At 47.2% G+C, this 27,418-nt stretch overlaps 1 protein-coding gene across 1 annotated transcript in view; it reads right to left on the bottom strand.

The window, feature by feature from the left end:
- The window catches only part of SLIT3 (slit guidance ligand 3), a 725,929-nt gene that overhangs the window by 136,603 nt on the left and 561,908 nt on the right, over positions 1–27,418 (bottom strand). The window contains exons 9-10 of the mRNA XM_055421786.2: positions 20,536–20,677; positions 5,891–5,962 (exon numbers count right to left, since the gene is read on the bottom strand). Coding sequence (XP_055277761.2) covers positions 5,891–5,962; positions 20,536–20,677 — 214 coding nt within the window. The remainder of the gene's footprint in view (positions 1–5,890; positions 5,963–20,535; positions 20,678–27,418) is intronic.

Here is a 27,418-nt window from a genome sequence, read left to right as displayed (position 1 = left end):
GCAAAAGCCAGCTTCGCCCAAACATAGCCTAGGGTTCCTGTAAGCCTCACCTTCTTGTGTAATGTCTTGGCAAATGCTTGTTTTTCTCCCCCAAAGTCCTGAGGCATTTTGCCTCGCCAGTGACTGACCTGACCTGAATGGAGGATTTGAGCAGTGACTGCGGTCTGTCTGGTTTGGTGCATCTTCAGGTCGTGTGGTGTAAAGACATCATGAGAGTCTCACGGTGATTTTGAGACATGGGATTGCCACTGGCAATACTCCCTGGACGAGAGCAAACCCAGGGTGGTGACCAGAAACAATGTGAGTGAGAAGGATGCTGTGTGTGAGAAGGCAGCTAACCCAGCCTTGGTGCATTGGAATCTCCCCGGTCGGGAGGCTGCTCACCCTGCAGCACCCCAGTGACTTCTGAACACCCACATCTAGTTCTCACTAACGACATTTCCCTGAGTGCAGAGACATCTCTGAGGAGTCATTAGCTCAGAGACAGCCTCTGGGCTCCTGTCCCTGGATGTGGAGATACTCCAATTTCCAGCTACAATGAACTCCGGTGCCTTTTTTTTTAACAAAATAAATCAACGGGTCTTTGCTTTTGTGAAGAAGAGGGGTTGTTGGGGCTCTTGGAGGGTCAACAGGAGGAGACAGGGGAATATTGAGAAGAAAGCACATCTAAGCAACTGCTTCCAGCGAGGTCAGACGCCCAGCTCCCCTAGCCTCTTAAGGGCATTCCTTGAGCCTGTTTCTCTACTCCTTCTGCATGTGTGTGCTGAGACACTTCAGTCGTGTCCGACTCTTTGCAACCCTATGGACTGTAGCCTGCTAGGCTCCTCTGTCCATGGGATTCTCCAGGCGAAGAATACTGGGGTAATGGTTCCCCATTACCTCCTCCAGGGGGTGTTCCTGACCCAGGGATTGAACCCCCGTCTCTTATGTCTCCTGCATTGGTAGGTGGGTTCTTTACCACTAACGCCACCTGGGAAACTCGACCTCAGAAGGGCTGCCCGACAACTTGTGCTTAGGCCTCCGCCCCCTTCCCTCCCTGTTTCCATGGCTTGTGAGTTGAAAGCTACTTCTCAGGTTAAGGTTTCTTAGGCACAGCTGGTGGGCTTATCCCTTGAGCAGGCGAGAGCGCCTCTAACAAATCCACAGATTGTGTGCACAAACTCATCAGCTTACACCAGGCTTTTCTTCAGAGCTCTTTTTTTGTATAAGGGTCTTAACAAGCAAATGCCCCCGATTACCCTAATCTAGGTGGGCCTCAGCATGGCTGCCTAGCAAGGCACTTCAGGCAAGTGTGCAGTCTGTACTTAGATCACTCCAGTGAGAAAGCCTGTTTTGTTTGGTGATTTTTTTTTTTTTTTGGTGACATCCCTCATGGGATGTCCCTTCAAGGGCCTGAGCCCTCTACCACGTGAGAGAGAATGCTGTGGCCAGTGGGGAGGCCTCCGCTTCAGCCTTGTCAGTGCAAATTAGTGTTCAGTTCACAACTAGACTTCTGGAAGCATTTTTCTGTAAGGACAAGGTGAGATGTCTCATGATTTGAAGATGCTGGGGAGTAGACCTGGGAAGGCCCCCCTAGTGGCTCAGCTGGTAAAGAACTTGCTGGCTAATGCAGGAGACACAAGCAATTTTGGCTTAATCCCTGGGTCAGGAAGATTACCTGGAGGAGGGCATGGCAACCCATTCCAATATTCTTGCCTAGAAAATTCCATGGACACAGGAGCCTGGTGGGCTACAGTCTGTAGGGTCACAAAGAGTCGGACATGACTGAGTGCCCAGGCACACATGCATGCAGACATTGGAGAAGTGATAGTTTAGCTGGGAACTGACTCTGGTGGTTCTTAATTCTATAGGAAGGAAATAGCAGCCATGGGGGGTAAAGGTCCAGGAGTGACAAGTGATCACACACAGTGATTTGGGCACAGAACTGGCATCTCCAGTTTCCTTTCTGCTTAATCGAGTTGGGTGCAGAAGGTGGTGGCCCTGGACAGGAAGGCAGCCTAGGAAGGTTGAGTGCCCACCCATCTCCACGCTTGACCCCTCCCAGTCCACATCAGGTGGTCCCGGAGCCGATTCCTGGTGTCTGGGTCACCCTTGACTAGTTCTCAAACCCCATTAGAAGTTTATTAAAATGCACAGGGGCTCCCCTGATGGTCCAGTGGTTAAGACTCCATGCTTCCAATGCAGGGAGCACAGGTTTGATCCCTGCTTGGGGCACTAAGATTCCACATGCCATGAAGTGAGGCTAAAAGATTAAAAAAAATTTAAACACACCCATAGAAAGTCTGATTTGGCCAGCTGGGGAATTGGGGTTAGAAATCTGCATACATAACAAATCTCCAGGTGATTCCAAGGCAGGTGGTCCCTGAGTTATACTTGAGATCAGTATTTCAGAATATGGTTAGTATCAAACCTACCCCAGTCCCCTGGATGATGGAGAAGAAGTGGCCTTTGCAGGCTGTTCAGAACAGAGGTGGTAGTTTCCAGTGCTGATGAAGGTCAAGTGGAGAATATGAGCTTAAAACACTAGCAGTTGGTGGAACTTGTGGAATATTGCTCTGCCTAACAGCACGGGAGGGAAAGAACTCAACATCTTGAAGGCGTGGCCTTTGAGTTCAGTGCTCCCGCTTACCCAGCTCTGTAAGACTGGGGCATCCTCCCCAGTGCTGCCTACTCTTCCTCCTACTCTGCATTTTCTGGGCTCCAAAATCACTGCGGATGGTGAACACAGCCACGAAATTAAAAGACACGTGTTCCTTAAAGAAATGCTATGGCAAACCCAGACAGCATATGAAAAGACAGAGACATCATTTTGCCAACAAAGGTCTATATAGTCAAAACTATGGTTTTTCCCAGGAGTCATACATGAATTTGGAGAAGGCAATGGCAAGCCACTCCAGTACTCTTGCCTAGAAAATCGCATGGACAGAGGAGCCTGGTGGGCTGCAGTCCATGGGGTCGCTACTAGTCGGACACGACTGGGGGACTTCACTTTCACATTTCACTTTCACACATTGGAGAAGGAAATGGCAACCCACTCCAGTGTTCTTGCCTGGAGAATCCCAGGGACGTGGGAGCCTGGTGGGCTGCCGTCTATGGGGTCACACAGAGTCGGACACGACTGAAGCGACTTAGCATGTATGAATTGGGGGTTGGATCATAAAAAAGGCAGAGCACCAGAGAACTGATGTTTTCAAACTGCGGTGCTGGAGAAGACTCTTGAGAGTCCCATGGACAGCAAGGAGATTCAACCAGTCCATCTTAAAGGAAATCAACCCTGAAGGTGGAAGGACTGATGCTGAAGTTGAACTTCCAATACTTTGGCCACCTGATGCGAAAGCCGACTCATTGGAAAAAACCCCGATGCTGGGGTCTTTTCCTCCTGACGAGGGCAGGATGAGAAGGGGGCAAAAGAGGGTGAGATGCTTGATGGCATCACTGACTCAATAGATGTGAGTTTGAGCAGACTCTGGGAGACAGTGAAGAACAGGGAAGCCTGGCATGCTGCAGTCCATGGGGTCACAAAGAGTCAGACACGACTGAGTGACTGAACCACAGCACAACCTTTATCTTAGATTTTACCTGGAAATACTTTTTTTACGCTAAGCTGACCACTTGAAATTCATTCTATTCAGGGACAAAGCCATTCAATCAGGAAAACTTTTTTTTTTTCCCCATTGGAATGAAGATAAGAAGAGGATGTGGTTCATTCACTGTTGAAGGAAAACATCTTTCTGTGAGATAGTAGAGATAAACTGGTCACATACGCCTGGGAGGAATTCACCCTTTGTGTTTTAAAATCTGTTTTCACCAGGGACCCTATGTCTCCCAAGCCCTTGCACTTCAGTCTAGATTTCTGACATTCTGTTAGAAAAAATTTTAAGTGTTCTCTCTTTCCTACCATCATCCTCTTGGGAAGGAAAAAAGAGCATCATAGTAAATATCAATAGCATCAAAATGATCAAAAATGAAATTCACTCCTCAGGTCATAACTGAGAAGGTCTTATGAATTTTGAATGCACAGATCGTGGCAACTCTAAGTGGATGGAGAAAGGACAGTAACACATAGCCATGTTCTAAATTACCTGGACTTCACAAAAATTAGTGTAGTCACTTAAATCATGCAAGAGATAGAGGTTGGGGCGGTGACTGAATTTGTCATTTTTCACTGAAATTACTATCTGGCTGCATAATCAAGCTGGACTTTAAAAATGAATTGGGGGGTGGGTATGGAAAGTGAGCTGGGAAAGCAAGGAGACCGGGAGATTAATGGCCCAAGGTTTTAAATATTAAGGCCTATACAGCTCCTCTAACAGGAATGCTGCCTAGTGGAGGGAAGGAGAATGTGCTCAGGGCTGTCACATTATGTTGGTTTCTACTTCTGGAACTGTACCAGGAGGAAATCTTGTTTGGTTTGGATTTCCAGGGAGATGGGAAGCAGGTTTCCAGATATCTGAGGGTAAAGACTACCAATGCCATTGTTTCTCAGGGGTGTTTATTTTTAACATAAAAGGAGCCAGCAGACACTTAACCTCTTTAATGTGGGCCCTCCTACTCAAGGGAGACTGATGAATCAGCCTGTAGTGGAAGGAAACAGAACCAAGTTCATGCCTATTTCTACCTGCTCTCTCTCCTTCCTTTGTCAGGGGCCGGAGAAAGGACGCAAACGCAATGAAAATGGCATCATGATTACTGGGCTATCATAAACGATGTTTCAGGCTGGAAAAGGGGTGAGAGCCTCCCTCCCAGGTTCTTCACATCTATGATGGCAGTGGTTGCGGTGTGTCTGAATCCTACTAGCCTCCCTTCAGAGCAGCCCACTCTGACTGGCTCACAGAACAGTGCTCACGGCAGTCACGTGAAGGGGAGGTGGTGCTGATGCTGTTGCCATGATGGTGGGATGAGGGCAATGAGGCTTAGATGCTGTCAGTCATGCTGGTGTCGCCAGCTCCTGGCAGGATGTAGTAGATGTAGTAATGGTGTGATACTGGATACGGTGCTGACGGCAATGATGGGGAGCATCACGGCTGAGGGTGATGCTCTGACCTTCTTATCTCACTTGGAAAGGTCAGAAAGTCCTGGCCAAGGGTCAAGGGGCCCACGGCATCTGGCCCTTACCTACCTTTGCGGCACATTCTGCCTCACTACTCTGCAAACCATCCTGAGAGCTCATCTAGACTCCCTCCCTTTCTTCATTCCGGTCACCCCACATAGAGGGTTTCATGCGCCAACCCATCTGGAGATGGCCTCTCCGTGACGCTCTCCCCTTGTTTTGTCTTATTCCACAAGATGGTACAGAAAACCCCGAACGAACTTTTTGGCCAACCCAATACTTTCTCGTACTGATCAATTTCTGATATTTGCCCTCCCACTTGAATATGTACGCGCCATCAGAGCAGACTTCATTCTGGTTTGTCTTCTACCCATAGGTGCCAGCACAGTTCTCTACACGCAGTGGGCGCCTGCTAAGCCTTTGCTCGCTGAATGTGTGCATGGTGGCAGGGGTGTTGGCGATGGTGCTGTAGGATGATTCAGAGTCACTGTCACATCTCTGCTGAAGCACCTACTTGAGGTCCACATCCCCAAACCCAGAGGGCAGTAAAACGGTGAGATGGGGCCTTTTTTAGGCCAACTCAGTCCCACCTCCTACCCAGATAATTTTAGTGCATTGTAGCTGGAGACGCCCTAAGCTCTGAGATGCCTGAACCCATACACCTCCCCATCTGAAGGCAACACTCAGGCCGTACCTGCCAGTCTTGGGTGACATTCCAGGTCTAACACTGAGCTTTCCCAAGCGTGGTCATGCAGCTCCTTATCTGGGGAGACTGCCCACTATACCTGTGACCCCCCAAACTGAAATAATCTGGCCTCCTTTCTTGCTGGGGAGACTCACATGCGCTTCAGTTTTTTGTACTGGCTGAAGGCTCCAGCAGGTATGGATTTGATGGAGTTCTGTTCCAGGCGGCTGAGAAAGAGAGCAGAGAAGAGTCGATTAACCATTTATCCAAAAACAAGTTGTTGCCAGGGGCCTTGAGGACAGGATGGTTTCTCCCATCAACGGCGCACATTCTTGGACAAGGGAGAGTCAGTAAACACTGACCAAAAGCCAGAGACTCATGTTCTGGTGTCTGGGGGTGCCCAGCCCAGGGTCTAACTCCCCTGGGAGAAATCTAGAAAAGATGATTTCTCCTTGAGCATATTTGGTTCTTGCTGATGACAAGTTGTCTTTGGAAAGCAGTTGTCATCTTCAGGAAATGTTGTAGGAAGCAACCAGAGGGCTGAAAAAGTCAAAGGGATAAAGAGAAGGATGAGCGAAGAGAGATGGACACATAGCATTGCCTGTCTGTCCTAGAAGCAAGTCACCATTCAGTTAAAACCTCAAGTGCCCTGCTGCTGGCATGCTGCACTGGCAGACACGACCAATGCTGACTTCATTTCTGGGCTTTTCTTTTCTTAATGGAGGTATAATTGACATAGAACTTAATATTAATTTCAGGTGTACAACCTAATGATTCAATATTTGTTTCTGGATTTTTAACTGGCTGTTCTAATATGATGGAGTCTACGAGTCTTTAAGCTCCCAGCCTGACATTCATCAAACTGGCTCCCTGGCATCTGGAGGGCCCCGGGGGCCCAGAATGAACCACTCCCCTGGGGCTGCTGCTGCAGTATGTGGCTTTACTGTCCACAGACTTTGCTGAAATGCTCCCTCCTCTGTTACTCTAGAAAGAACAAGAGAAGCTGCAGGCTCAGGGCCCACAGCTTCCTGGGAAGAGAAGGAGTGTGGGGAGTGAGCATGCTTCTCCGTTCATTATTCTTTCATCTCTCAGATGACTTCCCGTCACCAAGAGCAGGTGTGGTGGGAAACGGGCATGAGCGGGAGGCAGGGCCCTCTATTAGAGGTGATGAATGAGGGCCTGGCCCAGGCTGAGGACTCAGCAGCTCCTCCTCATCCATCTCCTGTCTCTCCGAGGTGCGGATCTTTCCATCACCTCCTCTTTGGCACGGATGAGCCCCAAACCCTTCGCTGGGAAGACACACAGAAAGATGTGTGTGTGTGTGGAGGGGAGGGCTGGGGGAAGCAGAAGGAAGAGACAGGAGGAGCTGGCTCCCTTGGAGGCTGCATCTAGAGAAGGCACATTTCTGGCTGGGATGAACCCATTCATCTTGAAGAGTAATCCCCACTGCAGAAAAGGGGAGACAGTCATATTAATTTGTGCCCCTGCAATCTCGTCTTCATTGGGGGAAAGAGAGTATTTGTTACTGGAACCACTAATGGAGCAGTTTGCCAGCAATTTTCCCATTTCAAACAACATCTTAGCTGCTAATGTGGAACGGTTTGTCAGGCCTACCCATAACACAGACAAATCACTCTCCAGGCGGAAGGAAGCGGGTGAGGGGTGGTGGCGGGGAGGGGAGGGTGAGAGGAGAGAGGAGCATCAGGACAGATCATGCCTGGCTGCCGGATGAATCGAGTCTACAAATGAGACTGCCACAGTCTATTAAGAGCGCCTTTGTGGGGCTGGAGCGGGTGGGGGTGTGCTCGGCTAGGCTCGCGGGCACAGGATGGCTGGACAGGGGCCTGGTTGGCTCATGGTGAGCCAAAATGCATGCCACAAGGTTGCAGAGGCTGCGAGCTATGGGATACAGCCACCCACAGAGGCGGCAGATCTGGGCAGGCCGCCTTGACTGAGAGGGTCCAAGGAGATTCTCATTTTCTAGCTGAGCAGAGTTTAGGAATTTCTCAGCCAAGGCAGCAGCTCTGTGGACCGCTGGGGTGGCCAGTCAGGTGGCAAATGCTCTCCAGGAATCCTGGGATTCACCTGCCATTATGGCAGGGGGCTGGGGGCTGGAGGAGGCCTCTGGAGAGAACCACTCGCTGTAACGATGGCAACCCCTTCCACTCCTTCAAGAGGACCCACAGCTCCCAGCTGAGGCCAGAAGCACATGCAAGTCAGGTCAGCCGGCTGCCCATGCAGAGCGTAAGGAATAACGTCCACCTCAGTGAGGGATGCTGGAGCTAAGGGAGGGGTGAGTCAGGGAGTAGGAGGTGATAGTGAAATCTGTCCCCAGGAGTTTAATAATGTGGTGACAGAGACGAGCCCAAGATGGCCCATCACAGAACCAGATTTTATTGCTAATATAACAAGAAGAGCTGTCCTTTATGGAATCTAGTTGATTTATGTCTTTTTCTCTCTGAGTCCTTACACTGTGGAGGCAAGCTGTGTTGGTCCTATTTTGTGGATGAGGAAAATAAAACCTACAGGGACCCAAGAGCCTATCCAAAGTGACAGAGCTTTAAGTGGCAGAGATGGCATCTTTCTTTTTCTACCCAGTGGATGCTTGCCTTCTCTGAAAACATGGAGAAACTGAGGCCCAGGGACTAAGGTAGCTTTCCCAAAGTCCCAGAAAAGTTTAAGGGGTGAGGATCCCAGTCCTCATCTGGAGACATCATGTACCCTCTGAAGTAGGTATTTTGTAAAAAAGGCTGTAGAAGTTGAGGGAAGGTGGAATATAGATGTGTGTGTGTGTGTGTGTGTATTTGGGATTTCCCTGGTGGCTCAAATGGTAAAGAATCCACTTGTAATGCAGGAGACCTGGGTTGGCTCCTTGGGTGGGAAAAGTATATATATGTGTGTGTGTGTGTGTATTTATAAAACGTATGCAGAGTGCACAGGTGAGACTCTGAACAAAGGATTCCGATCTTGGTCTGTTAGCCCTGGTTGGGACGTTGCTGAGTATCCTGTCCTCTTTACTCTCGCACGCTCTGGGGAGGGTCTTTATCTCTGCAGTCTCTCTGCCTCTTACATTGCTGTGGGTACCAGCTGGACATCCAACCCCTTATAGAGTGCCAAGGCCAGGACATGATGTGGGATACCTTGCCTCAGAGGGCTCCAGAGTTGGTCAGTGTACTTCAAATGTGAAGTTAAAGCCAGGGTGAGAATGATAACAATAAGAACTAATATGTATCAGCTTGTACTTGTTAAGTCAGGCATCGGGCTAAGAGCTTTGCACAGGTTTGTCTAAATATTGACACCTCCTGGAGGCAGGTCCTATTCCTTATCACTGTTCCCATTTTAACCATGAGAACATTGAGGCTCAGAGAGTTTAAGTCACTCGTTCAAGTTCACAATGCCAGGAAAAGCTACAGCTGGGACTCAGACTCACGTTCATCCAGTTGGAAAGCCCGCACTCTCAGTCACCGAGCTTTGCTGAATACCATTTGCAGCCGAGGCATCGCCATTCCTTTAGCACTGCCTATTCATCCTCAGGAAAATGGCCCCTCGGTAAAGGGCAGAAGTCTGGGGGTGGGGTGCCCCGCTGCCACAGGCTCTACACGGTAGGTGGCCTTTGGTGGGTTTCACACAGCTTGGAACAAGCATGCAAAGATCCATGTTCCCGGTGACAAAAATTCAGTGTGAAGGACAAAAAGAAGCATGAACATCAGCAAAACTGTCACATTTGGGATGTGTCTGAAGCCAGCGGCTGTCTTCAGTCTCTCTTAACTGGCACGTGTGTCTTTCTCTGGCAAACATTCTTCAGGCTGCAAACTGATTTAACAGAACTAGCATGAAAACAAACATACAAAGCAAACATCTGAGCATCTTCTGGCACCAGAAACAATGGGAACATCTGATGGGGATTTCAGCCATTTGTGTGCAGTATTGATTTGCCCTAGTTCCTCGGTGCTTCCTTAATGATCTGTCATTTGCAAACACTCAGCTGAGCACAATACATTTCTAGCAACACAGAAGTCAACGTGATGCCAGAGGGATTGGCAGGGACACAGCCAGAGCAGGGCCATGGCAGCAAGTCACCTGATAAAGAGGTTTTGGAACTGGGTTAGAACATTGGCTGCAATGATGATGGACATCTACCATTTACTGAGGGCCTGCTGTACATCATACACTGTCCTCTGCACACTGGCTCATTTCATTCCTTCAACAGTACTACAAAGCAAGTAGTATTACTACAATAGAAACAAAATGGGACTTCCCTGGTGGTCCAGTGGTTAAGAATTTGTCTTGTAATGCTCGGGGATGCGGTTTTACCCCCGGTTGGGGAACTAAGATCCCACATGCCACAGAGCAACCAAGCCTGCACGCCCCAACCAGTGAGCCCATGCACCATAATGAAAGATCTTGCATGTCACAACTAAGGTCCAGTGAAGCCAAATATCTAATAAATTAAATAGATATTAAAAAGTAACAACAACTCATGCATATGTGGCATGAGTCATTCCTAACCAACTCTGCAGAGTTCCTGGCATTGTCTACAGAAAACAGAGGTGCCGACGAAGGGTCAGGTTTGCTTTTATTATTCTATGCATATTCTCAGATGCCTCGAACAGAGAGATCTTTGTCATCAACTTTGAAAAAAATGAGAGCTTGAAACTGAAGCGTTCTATCATGTCACATATGTGACACAAGAATCAGCTTTTCCCTTTCTGATTCCATTTAGTAGTTTTCAAACACTGTGCTAATTTTCCACACAAGTGTGCTCTTTGACCTTCACGGAGACTCTCTAGCAGGGATGATGAGCCCGCTTTGCCGGGATGGGAACTGAGTGAAGCAGGCTGTTAAGCGCGCGTGCGTGCCAAGTCGCACGGCTGTGTCTGACTCTCCGTGACCCCGTGGACTGCAGCCCTTCAGGCTCCTCTGTCCACGGGATTTCCCAGGCAAGAGTACTGGTTGCCATTGTCTTCCCCAGGGATCTTCCCAACCCAGAAATTAAACCTGTATCTCCTGCTTCTTCTTGCTTTGGCAGGTGGAATCTTTACCACTGAGCCGCCTGAGAAGCCCTAAGCTGTTAAGACAGGTACCTGAAGAGCCAGAAGCAAGATTCAAACCCCAGGACTGGACTTCCCTCATGGTCCAGTGGTTGAGAATCTGCCTGCCAATGCAGGGGATCCAGGTTCGATCCCCGGTCTGGGAAGATTCCACATGCCAAGGAGCAACTAAGCCTGTGTACCGAAAATATTGATCCCTCACTCTAGAGCCCACTAAGCCCATGTGCTGCAACTACTGAAGCCCACATTCCTTAAAGCCCATGCCCTGCAACAAGAGAAGCCACCGCAATGAAAAGCCTGCTAGAGAGTTAGCCACAACTAGAGAGTTAGCACCCGCGTGCCACAACCAGAGAAAGTCCTTGAAAAGCAACGAAGACCCAGCACATCCAAAAATAAATAAGTAAATAAACAAAATAAAAAACACCCCAGTGCTATTTATCTCAAGGCTCTGTACTTAATTATTCTGCTGCCTGATCGGCTTCCCCTTCACTCCGTCTGTCCCCACCCACCCCATCCCCCTCCTTCACATGGCTGCTGCTGCTGCTGCTAAGTCACTTCAGTCGTGTCTGACTCTGTGTGACCCCATAGATGGCAGTCCACCAGGCTCCCCCATCCCTGGGATTCTCCAGGCAAGAACACTGGAGTGGGTTGCCATTTCCTTCTCCAATGTGTGAAAGTGAAAAGTGAAAGTGAAGTCGCTCAGTCGTGTCTGACTCGTAGCGACCCCATGGACTGCAGCCCACCAGGCTCCTCCATCCATGGGATTTTCTAGGCAAGAGTACTGGAGTGGCTTGCCAGTGCCTTCACACGGCAGTCCCCTGGAAACCCAGTGTCCTTAGAATGTTTTAAGAATCCCAGATGTTGGTGATGCCCAGAGTCCTCCAACCCTTTTGTTCTGTTGGCTGCCTTTTTTTTTTTTAATTTCTCTCTGTAAAATTTCCTCGGTGACCAATGTCATAGGTACACACTTGCTTTGTTAAGCAGATAAACCATTGTTTATCTCCCCACTGTGGATGAACAATAGGGCTGAGGTGAGGCCAGGTGGAAAATGGGGCTACCTTTCTCCCTAGATGCTCTGATTTATGAGTTGGCATTTAAGTCCATCTACAACCCTTCTCTGGGCTTGGTGATAAAACAATCTGCCTGCAAATGCAGGAGACATGGGTTTGATCCCTGGGTTAGAAAGATCTCTCAGAGAAGGAAATGCAACCCACTCTAGCATTCTTGCCTGGAAAATTGCATGGACAGAGGAGCCTGGCAGGCTACAGTCCATGGGGTTGCAAAGAATTGGACGTGACTTAGCGACTAAACAACAATAACCTCTCTCGAGAAGCTAAATTTATTTGTGAGACTTGACGGCATGAGACAGGGGTGACACCAAGTGGGGTAAAAGAGTAAACATGGACAGAGATGGGACAGCGATGAAGGAGGAGCTCCAGGCACAGACAGCCCCTCTCAGGCAGTGAGGACCGAGGAGGGTGGAATGAGGACCGCAGGACAGAAGGCCGTGTGGGCCGCCAGCTCTTCCCAGAACCCAGACCTGCTGGAGGCTGGAGCGGGTGCAGAGAAACGACACGGAGCAGCAGGAGCTGCGCTGATGGTGGGAGCTCAGTTTCGAGGAAAATCTGCAGTGAACTGTCTCGCTGTGGGTTCTCTGGGAGAAAGCTATTTTTAGAGGAACTGGCTCTGCTATGTGGGGAGACCAGCGCACACTGTGAACTGCTCTGGCTTTGAAAAATAACCTGAAAGAGTCTGTCAGGTCGCTCCGCATGAGAGATAGCCCTTCCGTCCCCCAAATGTTGGGGAGTGCAGATCCTTCCCAAGGTTTAGGAGCTTCATGACCAGCTCAAGACTGGGCAGGTAGGGAGCAGAGAACTGGATGCAGTGCAAATATCCCTAAGGAGAAGGAGATATCTGGCTTATACAAGTGGCCAAGGACATAAGATAGAATTTTTTTTTTTTTTAATTTATTTGGCTATGCCAAGGTCTCAGTTGCAGCATGTGGGATCTAGTTCCCTGACCAGGGATTGAACCCAGACTGCCTACTTTGGGAACACAGAGTCTTAGCCACTGAACCACCAGGGAAGTTCTCAGGTGAAATTCTTGATGGTAAGAAGTCACATTCAGATGCATTTGGATGATAAATCAGACACTTCCTGTGCATCTTGGGGTGCATGTTATGATGTCCACTCTCTGCTCCTTCTTTCCCATCTTTCGACCTCTCCCATCTTCTGGTCTCTTATGGATTATGAATTTTAACTGCTCTAAAGACAGGTTAACACACAGATCTCCAGCAACAGGCTTTGTTGCCGCAAGGAACAAACAGGTTTCCTCTGCAAAGTTCTCTCAGTATCCAATCAGAGACCCTTGACTCAACTGCTGTGATGTCTCAGCTTCATTTTGTCATGAGGAGAATGAGTGAAGCATAGCAAGAGAAGTCCTAGGCAATCTGTCTTGTGGGCCATGGGTGCCGGGTTAGCAGGGGCAGCCTCATTTCCATGTCTGCATATATTTGCATGAAAATAAGCTACTGCCAGGCTCAATTCATAGTGCAAGTGGCTAGCCTAGTTTTTTAACCTATTCTCTCTACCATGATCTTCAAAGAACTGAACAAGCTTTAGGGAGGAATCTAACACAGGTAATTCGAGCTCCTGTGATGTGGTTCCCAACCTTTCTTACCATGTCTAAGATAAAAGTGGTGGGAGTAGAAGTCATAGCAAAATCATACCACTCACTGCCAACACTGTATATCTTATGTGCCAGAACCAATGCTAAGCATTTGATAGCATATATTCATCTAACTTTCACATGAACCATTAAGAAGGTACCACTAGCCTCTACATTTTCAGTTGAGTAAACCAAGAAATATTTGTCAATGGTTAAAAGGCAGGAGAATCCCAGCGACGGGGAAGCCTGGTGGGCTGCCATCTATGGGGTCGCACAGAGTCGGACACGACTGAAGCGACTTAGCAGCAGCAGCAGCAAAAGGCAGGAAAGAGCTAAACTGTGGTTCTGTCTGAATCCACAGTCTACAGTCTTAAGACCATGCTTGTTGTTTGTGGCTGCTTATTTTTAGAGGTACTTTAGCTAAGTTGGCCATTCCCAAGTTTCTAGATTTCATGGGCTAGCTGATTTAGCCTATGAATAGGCAAATTTGATCCAGATGACCATTATATCTACTACCGTGGGCAAGAATCCCTTAGAAGAAATGGAGTAGCCCTCACAGTCAACAATCCAATATGCAGCACTTGGGTGCAATCTCAAAAATGTCAAAATGATCTCTGTTCATTTCCAAGGCAAATCATTCAATATCACAGTAATCCAAGCCTATGTCCCAACCACTAATGCTGAAGAAGCTGAAGTTGAATGGTTCTAGGATGACCTACAAGACCTTCTAGAAATAACACCAAAATAAAATGTCCTTTTCATCATAGGGGACTGGAATGCAAAGTAGGAAGTCAAGAGATACACGGAGTACCAGACAAGTTTGGCCCTGGAGTACAAAATCAAGCAAGGCAAAGGCTAACAGAGTTTTGCCAAAAAAACACACCAGTCATAGCAAACATGATTGTCCAACCACACATGAGACGATTCTATACATGGACATCACCAGATGGTCAACACCAAAATCAGGTTGATTATATTCTTTTCAGTCAGCCAAAGATGGAGAAGCTCTATACAGTCAGCAAAAACAAGACTGGGAGCTGACTGTGGTTCAGATCATGAACTCCTTATTGCCAAATTCAGAATTAAACTGAAGAAATTCAGTTTAGGCCATTCAGGTATGACCTAAATCAAATCCCTTATGATTATACAGTGAAAGTAAGAAATAGATTCAAGGGATTGGATCTGATAGAGTGCCAAAAGAACTATGGATGGAGGTTTGGAAAATACTGAAAGAGATGGGAATACCAGACCACCTGACCTGCCTCTTGAGAAACCTGTATGCAGGTCAGGAAGCAACAGTCAGAACTGTACATGGAACAACAGACTGGTTCCAAATAGGAAAAGGAGTACGTCAAGGCTGTATATTGTCACCTTGCTTATTTAACTTATATGCAGAGTACATCATGAGGAACGCTGGGCTGGAAGAAGTACAAGCTGGAATCAAGATTGCCGGGAGAAATATCAATAACCTCAGATATGCAGATGACACCACCCTGATGGCAGAAAGTGAAGAGGAACTCAAAAGCCTCTTGATGAAAGTGAAAGAGGAGAGTGAAAAGGTTGGCTTGAAGCTCAACATTCAGAAAACAAAGATCATGGCATCTGGTCCCACTACTTCATGGGAAATAGATGGAAAAACAGTGGAGACAGTGTCAGACTTTATTTTGGGGGGCTCCAAAATCACTGCGGATGCTGATTGCAGCCATGAAATTAAAAGACGCTTGCTCCTTGGAAGGAAAGTTATGACCAACCTTGATAGTATATTAAAAAGCAGAGACATTACTTTGCCAACAAAGGTCCGTCTAGTCAAGGCTATGGTTTTTCCCGTGGTCATGTATGGATGTGAGAGTTGGACTGTGAAGAAAGCTGATCGCCGAAGAATTTGCTTTTGAATTGTGGTGCTGGAGAAGACTCTTGAGAGTCCCTTGGACTGCAAGGAGATCCAACCAGTCCATTCTAAAGGAGATCAATCCTGGATGTTCATTGGAGGGACTGATGCTAAAGCTGAAACTGCAATACTTTGGCCACCTCATGCAACGAGTTGACTCACTGGAAAAGAATCTGATGCTGGGAAAGGTTGGGGGCGGGAGGAGAAGGGGACGACAGAGAATGAGATGGCTGGATGGCATCACCGACTCTATGGACATGAGTTTGAGTGAACTCTGGGAGTTGGTGATGGACAGGGAGGCCTGGCATGCTGTGATTCATGGGGTCGCAGAGAGTCGGACACGACTGAGTGACTGAACTGAACTGAACAGGAGGTGGTAATCAAAACAATCCCCAAGAAAAAGAAATGCAAAAAAACAAAACGGTTGTCTGAGGAGGCCTTAAGTTAAGAAGAGAGGCTAGAGGCAAACGAGAAAAGTAAAAATATATCCATCTGAATGCAAAGTTCCAAGGAAGAGCAAGGAGAGATAAGAAAACCTTCCTAAGTGATCAATGCAAAGAAACAGGAAAGCAATTGAATTGGAAGGACTAGAGATCTCTTCAAGAAAATTAGAGATACGAAAGGGACATTTCATTCAAAGATGGGCTCAATAAAGGACAGAAATGGTATGGACCTAACAGAAGCAGAAGATATTAAGAAGAGGTGGCAAGAACATAGAAGAGCTATATAAAAAAGATCTTAATGACCCAGATAATCACGATGGCATGATCACTCACCTAGAACCAGATATCCTGCAGTGTGAAGTCAAGTGGGCCTTAGGAAGCATCATTACGAACAAAGCTAGTGGAGGTGATGGAATTCCAGTTGAGCTCTTTCAAATTCTGAAAGATGATGCTGTGAAAGTGCTGCACTCAATATGCCAGCAAATTTGGAAAACTCAGCAGTGGCCAAGGGACTGGAAAAGGTCAGTTTTCATTCCAGTCTCAAAGAAAGGCAATGCCAAAGCATGCTCAAACTACCACACAATTGCACTCATCTCACATGCTAGTAAAGTAATGCTCAAAATTCTCCAACCGAGGCTTCAACAGTACATGAATTGAGAACTTCCAGATGTTCAAGGTGGATTTAGAAAAGGCAGAGGAACCAGAGATCAAATTGCCAACATTCGTTGGCTCATAGAAAAAGCAAGAGAGTTCCAGAAAAACATCTATTTCTGCTTCATTAACTATGCTAAAGCCTTTGTCTGTGTGGATCACAACAAACTGTGGAAAATTCTTAAAGAGATAGAAAACTAGACAACCTTGAGAAATCTGTACAGAGGTCAAGAAGCAACAGTTAGAACTGGTCATGGAACAACAGACTGGATCCAAATTGGGAGGAGTACGTCAAGGCTGTATATTGTCACCCTGCTTATTTAAGTTATATGCAGAGTACATCATGAGAAATGCTGGGTTGGATGAAGCCCAAGCTGGAATCAAGATTTCTAAGAGAAATATCAATAACCTCAGATATGCAGATGACACCACCCTAATGGCAGAAAGCAAAGAGGAACTAAAGAGCCTCTTAATGAAAGTGAAAGAGGAGAGTGAAAAAGTTGGGCTTAAAACATTCAAAAAACGAAGATCATGGTATCTGGTTCCATCACTTCATGACAAATAGATGGGGAAACAGTGGAAATAGTGTCTGACTTTATTTTCTTGGCCTCCAAAATCATTGCAGATGGTGGCTGCACCCATTAAATTAAAAGGCACTTGCTCCTTGGAAGAAAAGCTATGACAAACCTAGACAGCATATTAAAAAGTAAAGCCAAAACTTTGCCAACAAAGGTCCATCTAGTCAAAGCTATGGTTTTTCCAGTAGTCACGTATGGATGTGAGTTTGACCATAAAAAAATTGAGTGCGAAAGAACTGATCCTTTTGAACTATGGAGTTGGAGAAGACTGTTGAGAGTCTCTTGGACAGCAAGGAGATCAAACAAGTCAGTCCTAAATGATATCAACTCTGAATATTCTTTGGAAGGACTGAAGCTGAAGCCCCAACACTTTGGCCATGTGATATGAAGAACTGACTCATTAGAAAAGATCCTGATGCTGGGAATGATTGAAGGCAGAAGGAGAAGGAGATGACAGAGGATGAGATGGTTGGATGGCATCACCATCAATGGACATGAGTTTGAACAGGCTCCGGGAGATGGTGAAGGACAGGAAAGCCTGGCGTGCTGTAGTCCGTGGGGCCGTGAAGAGTTGGACATGACTCAGTGACTGAACTGAACTGAACTGAGGTGGTTTAGACCTCTTAGCTAATCAATTAAGGCAATTTCTGTGTGTCTGTTATACATACTATTTATATACAGACATATATTGATAATTATATAATAATCACACATATAATTAAACACATTGCTATTACACACACACATTCTTCCTTCAGTGCCCATCATTTTGTAAAATGAAGAATATTTTTACAATAATGGTAATGGAATAAGGAAGTCTAGAATATTAAAACAAAAGATGCTTCTTTAAATGGAATCTTTTTGCTCAGTGGAAAAATATCACATTGTTCTTGTTATTTTTACTTTACCTCATTTAAGGAAAAACTCAGTAATAATCAGACAGGCTTTCAGAAATAACTAGCCTAGCCTGTCCTGTCCATGTTCCTTTTAAAATTCAATGTTCGGGTATGAGCCCAGTGGCCTAGGTATGGTCTGGCCTCCATGGGCTTCCCCTCCAGTGTGGATGTCTGTGATTTCTCTCCTCAGATGCCTGATCTGTGAGCCTGTCAGGTCTGAGCTGGAAGCGTAGGCACATGGAGCAGGAAAGCAGGGTGAGTAGGCCTGAGCTCCTGCACCAGGGCTGGTGTGGGGGTCAATGGTTGCAATGTGATTATTAGACTGGCCTTGTCCATCATGCTATGGTTTGAGACCTGGCCAAGGGAAGCTCGGTGTTTGCCAAAGAGAAAAGACAAAACCTGACAGAGAGAAGGGGAAAGAAGCGAGGCGGTGCAGAGACAGGAATGTTCAATGCGAATCTGAACTGAGGCATGCGTTGGCAGGAATTCTGTCTTGACGTCCACCTTTGGAAGATCAGAGTCCTATCCTGGTCTGGATGGAAGGCGAGGGGCGGGTTCCTGTAACAAGGAGCACAGGGTGAACCGGGTGGAGAAGGAGACCTGGCTGACGAGGGAAGCGGAAAGATCACGGACACAGAAAAGGGGAAACAAGGGCAGGGGAATGGATCGAGAGAGGCAGACAGGCAGGGAGGGGCCGAGAGGGATGGGTGGTGAGGTCTAAGTGAGGTCCGTGGAAGGAAGGGTTCTCCAAGGCTGGGGCAATGGACCATGAGGAGTGAAGGCACATCCCAGTGAAGCACAAAGGGAATTCACTGCTGTTCTTGCTGAAAGAAGACAGTGAAGGTGGGGGAAGGCACAGGAGGTATGGATGTCAGGCCAAAACCACACTTGGCTAACGCGTTCCTGCCCTCAGGAAGGGTATGGAGGCACAGATTATGTCCACTGGGGCTGGCTGAGAATGTTTCAAAGGGAATCAGAGAAAAGTTAGCAAAGCAGACGAAGAAAGAAGAAACTAAGGCCCCTGTGTTGCAAGCTAGACGTTTCTTCTCGTTTCAGTGGGTGAAACCAAAGTCTCTAAAATGCCCCTCATGACCCCTCTGACCTCAGCCACTAACACTCTCTTCTGTGTTTGCTCCACTTCAGCCACACTGGCCTTCTGGTATACCAGGCACAGCCCTACCTCAGGGCCTCTGCACACTGTCCTCTCTATGTGCAACATGCTCCTCCAGATATCCACTTGCTTTTTCTCTCTTACTTCTTTGCTTTTCTCTACCGAACCTCCCATCTTCTACCATATTATCTAACTTACTTTGGTTTGTTTACTGTTGGTTGCACTCTTCTCTCCACTCCAAAGCAAGCACCATAAGGGCAGAAATTTGGTCTGTTTTGTTCATTGCTGCTCCCTACTCACATAATTATCATTGGACCACAGTGGGCTCACAAAAGATGTTTGCCAAATGAAGCCGTGAATGAATGGAAGGGTCAATTTGGTCATCCACTGGAATGCTTTGGCAACAGAAGGGCATACGCAAGAGGACACACAGGTGGGCAGAGGGGAAAGGGGGGAAGGAGGGGGAGTAGGGAGAGGTGAGGTGTAGTGGAGAGGTGAGGGAAATGTATACAATATCCTTTATTTGGAGGGATTTTATCTAACGATGTTTTCAGTGAGAGGGGTTCCATCTAACCAATGTTTAATAAAGCCATCTAAAAGGAAAGGTAGAAAATGTTATCAGTTATTGTCATGTAAGGAGTGATCCTGAGGTCAGTGTTCACTGACCCTCTAATCCAGAATGAGACACTGGCCATTTTTTAACATGTGAAAGAAGAGTTGACAAGATTGAGCTACATGGACAAATGAATTTTCTTGGAATTTTGGACATCAGTGCATACACAGACACACACAAATTTGTCTTGTTACCTAAAGGCCTAATCTGGATGACGATAATCTGATTCACAATGATGAAGAGCTCAGTCTCTTGCTCTATAACAGTAGCTATTATTCATATGCTTTGTACCACCACCATTTTATGGAAGACCTGACCTTGTGTCAAGGGCTGTATTAAGTGCTTTCCATGTGGTATTTCATTTACATTTCATGACCTGTTGAGTAATATTATAATTATCATATTATATAAGAAAACTAGAGATGAAAGAGAGCAATTATTTTGCTCACGATTATACAGCTAGTACATGGCAGAACTAGGATATAATCATGGAGTGATTCTAGGGTAGGGACTGGTAAACCTTTACTGTAAAGGGCCAGATGGAAGATACATTAGGCTTGGTGGGGCGTAAGTTCCTTTGTTGTTGCTACTCAATAATGCCCAACAAGAACAGCATAGGTAATGTGTAAATGAATGCGTGTGGCTGTATTCCAATAAAACTTTATTTACAAAAATAAGTGGTAGACATATTTTGTCTACGGGTTGTCATGTGCTGACTGTGCTTGAGAGTCTACGCTCTTGATCCCTGAGCTGTCATACCTGGGAAAGTGAGGAAGGAGAGCAAAGAGATGGCTGAGCATTTTCAACAGACAGCTCTAACAGCCCAACATGCCGCCAATCTGCGGCGATTGGCCGAGACCACAAGGTGAACTCACCAGGGACAGATGGTGGCAGGCACTTACATTTCAACGATGCCCTCTGGCAAGTTGGGGGGAATCTCCGTCAGGCCCTTCCCACGACAGTCCACGATGTTATTACTGCAAGTGCAGGCTGAAGGGCAGGAGATGGAGTTGGCATTGCAGGCTGGAGGCTCCGAGTGGGGGCCTGTGGGGTCAGAACACAGTGGTCAACTCATGTCATTGTGAGGAGCTCCCTGGGCTCTGTGATCCTTAACCAGCTTCCCAAGAAGGCAGCATTACCTCACTCACTTCAGTCGCTCAGTCATGTCCGACTCTTTGTGACCCTATGAATCACAGCACGCCAAGCCTCCTTGTCCATCACCAACTCCCGGAGTTCACTCAAACTCATGTCCATCGAGCCGGTGATGCCATCCAGCCATCTCCTTCTCTGCCGTCCCCTTCTCCTCCCGCCCCCAATCCCTCCCAGCATCAGGGTCTTTTCCAGTGAGTCAACTCTTCCCATGAAGTGGCCAAAGTATTGCAGTTTCAGCTTTAGCATCAGTCCTTCCAATGAACATCCAGGACTGATCTCCTTTAGAATGGACTGTTTGGATCTCCTTGCAGTCCAAGGGACTCTCAAGAGTATTTTCCAACACCACAGTTCAAAAGCATCAATTCTTCGGTGATCAGCTTTCTTCACAGTCCAACTCTCACATCCATACATGACCTCTGGAAAAACCACAGCCTTGACTAGACGGACCTTGGTTGGCAAAGTAATGTCTCTGCTTTTTAATATACTATCTAGGTTGGTCATAACTTTCCTTCCAAGGAGTAAGCGTCTTTTAATTTCATGGCTGCAATCAGCAACCGCAGTGATTTTGGAGCCCCAAAAAATAAAGTCTAACACTGTTTCCACTGTTTTTCCATCTATTTCCCATGAAGTGATGGGACCAGATGCTATGATCTTCGTTTTCTGAATGTTGAGCTTTAAGCCAACCTTTTCACTCTCCTCTTTCACTTTCATCAAGAGGCTTTTGAGTTCCTCTTCACCAACTACCTGAAAAATGATTGCCAGCTGACATCACCCCTTATCTGGGAGTTACAGGTGTTATTGGCTAAATATTCAGCCAAGCGGAGAAAGCCTGACCTTGACCTATTTCCGGATTCTTCTACCTGCTCTGTCATCTGATCATGCCAGTTTTTCAGTCACAGAGTTGCTCTGAGTCAACTGCACATGGAAACACACCACTGGAATGCAAAGAACAGACACTGGGACTACTTTTCAGGGGTGCAAAGTCGGAATGACACCCCGAGGTTTTGATCTTTTATCTGGGGCTTGGATACTGAGTATAGATACACCTTCATTCCTTTCTCAAGTAGTTGAAAGGCACTCTCAAACCCAAGTGGGGGGAGAAAAGGTGACAGAGTTTCCCCATTTGGGGGCACTAATGTTGACTGAATGTCAATACAGCCATTAACAGCAGCATTCAAGGTCTGTTCAAATAGCTTTTCTGTCCAGAGATCATGCAAATAAAACTTATCTCATGAGAAAAAAAGGTGAATAAGTTACCACACATTTTGGGGCCTTAATTTTGCTTGAGGTGAGAATCCATGTGAATGTAATGCAAAGTGGTAAAAAAAAACAACAACAAGAAAATGGTATGGAAGGTGCTTATTTATTAATAGAAAGCCGATGGGGAGTTCCCTGGTGGCGTTAAGACTCTGTGCTTCCAATGCAAGACCGGGGAACTAAGATCCCACATGCCATGAGGCGTGGCCAAAAATTTAAAAAAAAAAAAAGGAAAGAAAGCCAAGTGAAAATAAACATACACAGTGGCAAACTAACTCAAGATTCAGAGTCATAAGAATCTTAATCAGTTTCTCTGGTGGTCACATCAAATCACTAACAGAAGTAAATTCCAATTTAAAAGACGGTGTATAAGTTTTCATGTTATGACTGTTTCTTCAAAGTGAACTAAGACTCTCAAACCTGTGGTTAGTTTTTCAAATGTAGACATGATGGTCCAAAAGGTAAACTCAACCCAATGACCTCCTCAGGACCTTACCCCACACCCAGGGATCCAGCCAGTAGGGACAATTTCAATGTCTTTCCAGGTCCCCCTCTCAGAGCAAAGGGCCATTGGCTGAGAGCAGATTCAGACCAACTCTGCAAATATCCTCACTGTTTAGACACAGAACATCTGAACATCTGGCCGGGGGCTCTTGGCCAAAGGTAAAACATGAAATGTGGAAGATGTCTGTAGAGAAAGATGATTTTGGTTTGGCCCCTGTTCACTGCAGAAGCTGAGGCTGGGAAGCCAGAGCAAGTCCAGCTACAGAGGTTGAATTGGAGGACTGACCGGGCCCGGGGCTGGTCCTAGTTCGAACACTGAGTGAGCCTTAAAGTGGAAGGCCCCCTGCTGAATTCAACAGTCCCTATACCCGGGGGCCGTCCTTCTTTAAGACGAATCGATGTCTGTGGCTTACTTAGGAACATTTGCTTTGCTAGAAAGTGCTAACTCAGTCACCAAAGCTTCTTATTTCCCTTGGCTTCACTTTCACACACACACACAGGCAATTTCAAAACATCCTCTTAGATGGAACATTCAAGAAAATATTCTTGTGTAGGGTACAAGGACTTCAAACTCTCCAGCATCACACTAGTGGATCTAACGGAGATCATGGAAAACGCCAGTGAGATGACAATTTACATTAAAATCCGCAAGTGAAGCATTCTCTTAGAGAGCGAGGTGGTGCTGGCTTTGTTCCAAACTGGGAAAGTCTTTACACTTCTGAGAAAATGACAAACCCAGAGGGCTGGCCTATAAGAAACTCAGGTCAGGAATGAGATTATTGTGGCCAAATGTGTGGGCTCTGGAGTCCCACTGGCTCAGTTTGAACCCTGATTCTATCCTATCATCCTTAGGGACTCCTGCCTCAGTTGTCCCCATCTTTAAAATGGGGGAAAACAACAAACCTTGCTTCGCAGCGTGGCTCTGTTGTGAAGGCGAAGTTAATGCATGTGAAGTACTCAGAAGAGCGTGGCACACAGACACACAGCTCAGTCACGTTCTTTGTTATCGCTGTTATTAACAATGGGTCTGGCTCAGCCACAGATGGTCTGCAGGACGTTGGGCAAGTCACAGTACCCACCCTGAACTTTTCTGCTGCCATCTCAGTGAACAAGAAGTTTCGACTGCACCGCCGACACCCTTTCTGAGTCTAAAGGTCAACCACTGCTCTTCAGACAAATGCAGGCAGGAGTACTAAGAGCCTGGCAGCCTCCCCTCCTCTGCTCCCTCTCTTCACAGCTGGAGAAGAAGGTCTGTCGTGGGCAGCGCTCTCGTCCCCTCACCCGCATCCTCCCAGGGAGGCTCAGAGCAGGAAGGCTTCAGATGTCAGGGCTTCTGAAGTGCAGTGGTGCCCAGCAGAGAAAACCGCCACGCCTGGCCCTCCACACGAAGGGGCTCGGGCGCCTGGCCAGCTGGGAGACGTGCCACACCCTGCCCCTTCCTTGAGGGCAAGTGCCAGGGGCTGCATGGAGCGCCCTGAGCCTGAGCACTTGCCTTTCCATCCACTGGGGACAGGGTCTCCTATGGCCATGCCTCTTTTGATCTGTCAAACTGTGACATAGAGGTGTGTCAGAAAAGAATGGAAGAAAGACGTTACGTTCTGGTACTCCTATGGGCAACAGGAGGTTCTGAAATGGAGTTTCTTCAAAGGGACCCCTTCTGCCTTCTAGGCTGAAATATATTCTGTTTAAACCAGATCCAGACTGCAGCCTTGAGTCTTTCTGAAAACAAGCTGGGTGTCTCATGTGGCGGCTCTGATTTGGAAGAAAGGGTGTGCTGCATTGTAAGGGATGTTGTCAAGGCAAAAAAGCCTTTGAAAAGATTCCTTAACCAGGTCACTAACAACACCTTTAATTACACAGAGGGAAACATTGGTAATTATAGCCTCTGTCAGCATCCCGGGCTGGCAGCTCCCCAGCCAGGTATTCACACGTGGTGAGGGTGCTACCCTCTTGTTGTAACAAAACACAGTCTAAGCCAGGCTTGAAAGATGAGTTCACTTCCCCTGGAAACACTTCCCCTCAGTCAATGCTGGAGGGGACCAAGCCCATTTCCCTTTGGGTCTCTGAATCCTGTGCTGGCAGGAGTCCCTCCCTTAGGCCTTGCGTCTCTGGACAGATTGATGCTAGAATGTAAATTCTACAAGGGCAGCAACCTTTCCCACCTTCTTCACTATTACATCTTCAGTGCCTAGGATAGGGCCCAATACAAGTCAATAAACACACCTTAGGTGAGGGAGAGGAGGAATCCATGAATGAAATTGGCCCAGAAGCCTTAGAGACATGGGGCCTGAATGTCACCAAGCTCTGGAAGGACCCTAGGGGCAGGCTCCCTGAGTTCTGAGTGCCCTGGGCTCTTGTCTGTAGGATCAGTCCCAGAGTGGGGAGATGAGTGGCTCTGGGGAAACAGGACTCTCAGGCTGAAGCGCAGGTCTTTCTAGCCACAGTGAAGGCCACTGCTGCGGTCTCCTGTGGCCCCATGTGAGCCGAGCCCCCCTGCGTGGGTCAGCAGAGAAGTCCAGGCCCCACGCTGAGCTCTGTCTGCAAAGCCTCCCCTCCCAGCCTTTCCTGTCCACACACATGGAGGCTGAGGAGGGTGGTGCAGGGGACAGTCGATTTCCAAGGGGTTAAGCGCGGAAGCACCTACCTTCCTATCCAGAGAATTCTATGACTACAGGCTAGGAAGCAGAGAGGAATGGGAACAGAGTTTTAATACTGGGATAGGAGTGTGGACAGATCTTCAATGGGAGGGTCTGTCTAGGTATGCGCCTGCTCCATGCACGTGTGTTCCCACTGCATGATGTGTCCTCACGGTCCTCGACCGAGCCTGTTGATGGGTGCACCCTGTTCCCTCCCTGGCACAGCAAAGGCCTTAAATCAGAGCATAGCAATGGACTAGTGGTAGACCTTCTGTCAGCTACTCTCTAAGACATCATAAACTTAGCAGTGCACATGGACTTGCTCTTCCTTTCTTCATTCGAAAATGAGTGCCCTGGGGTGGAAGAATGTCCTCATCAGAGCAGGGAGACGGGCATGCGGGCCAGGTGCCTGTCTCTCCTCTGGGGTACCGTCTCACCTTTCCTCAATCACTACCAAAGCTTGAGAATTTCAATAAGGAGTCAAAGCTACCTCTGAGGTATCTCAAGGAGAGAGCTGAGATGTCCAGCCTTCAGAGGTCTCCTAAGGCTCCCGGCCTGTGGTCCGATGTCTGGAGGGAGGGCAGGGCAGAGCTTGGGGGGAACAGACATGCTGGCCCTTTCTGATCTTACTGGTCATCAAGGGTGCTGCTTTCCAGCCCTGGGAGCCCTCAGTGAGGGAGAGGGCAGGAATGCGTTCCTGGCTAGAACTCTCACAGGGTGAGAGCCTGTGGGTGCCCGCATGGACACTGCACAAATTCTCCTCCCTCTACTGACTGCAAGCTGCCCTCCAGTTCTACAAGAGAAGAAAAATGGAGACCAGGGCAGTGAGAAGCACTGACTCCTGCTCAGCACTCACCTCATCTTCGTTCTTCTCCTTGTTGGCAAATGAAGGAGATCATCACCCTAAAAGCAAAAGGCCCTAACTTGTCTGCCCAGATGAGTGGGGCTGAAGTCACTGAACTTCAGATCCAGAGAGGGTCATGGAAATGGGGGGAAAACAGAAGTCTTGAGAGAGGAACGTGCTTGCCCATGGACACAGTTGTGTCATTCTCATAAAAGCAGCTAACATTGACAGAGTATTACCTATGTGCTGCATTAAGTGCTCTGTATGTGTCCTCTCACTTGATCCTCATAAAACCCCTGATGTAGGGACTTTAGTGGTGGTCCAGTGGTTAAGACTCCACTCTGCCAATGCAGGGGACTTGGGTTCTATCCCTGGTCAGGGAACTAAGATCCCACATGCTGCACAGTGTGGCCAAAAGATTAAAAAAAATTAAAAACAAAAAAAATAACCTGACATAGATCCATTATGTTTATTCCCATAATAGAAGGGCTCTTCTACCATCTCCTCTGCCAAGAAGACACACACCATGCTTTTCTATTGCCCTTAAATGGAAAACGTCAGAGTCTTGAAATCTTGGGCAGCAGGAAGAGGAGTCTCAGGGGCAAGACTCAGACTGAGTCAGCCACACTGGGGACTGCTATGCTTGTGTTAGAGTCAGGCTTCTTTCTGTCTGTCTTTAAAAAGAACTTCACCCAGTAGAATGAACATAGTTGGAAAATCCAATGGCCTGGTGAGCGTGTAGAAATAAATTAATTCCAGTATTCAAATTAAGCATCCCTGTTGCCCTCTGGCCTTTCAAAAGCCAACAACAGACTGAATGACAATGGGACTCAAGCAATTATGATGAGAATATAAATGAACGTGATTTAAATACCAGAGGCATGATCATTTGGGGAATGACTAAATAAACCTAATAATCTCATTCCTGCAATGTCCAAGTATGGTGTTTTAATTAAAACCTCCTAAGGAGATGGGCGGCTAGTCATGACTTACCTTAATTATCTTTATACTTAGTAACTAGTCTCAAATTAAAAAAAAAAAAGGAAGTAGAAAGTTTCTTGTTTCCAAGGAGACACACCTATTTCATTTTAATAATAACTGAGGAAGAGTTGTTGAGAGGCTGTTAGGAACCAGCAGTGCATTAGGTGACGGGGCACCTGGAAAAGGTAAGACATGGCCCCTGATCACTAGAGACAGGATCAGTCTTCACGAAGAGATATCTCACATTTGAAGACACATAGACAAGTTCAAAGATGCTCAGAGGATGGTGGGCAGGGTCGACTAGGGAGTTTTGGATCCACATATACACACTACTATATTTAAAATGCATAACCAACAAGGAGCTACTGGATAGCATAGGGAACTCTGCTCAACGTTACGTGGAAGCCTGGA

The sequence above is a fragment of the Moschus berezovskii genome, chromosome 18 (assembly GCF_049115385.1).
Source record: "Moschus berezovskii isolate FMDL1 chromosome 18, NW_MosBer_1.0, whole genome shotgun sequence".
Lineage (NCBI taxonomy): Eukaryota > Metazoa > Chordata > Mammalia > Artiodactyla > Moschidae > Moschus > Moschus berezovskii.
This window is presented reverse-complemented; position numbering and strand designations above follow the sequence as displayed.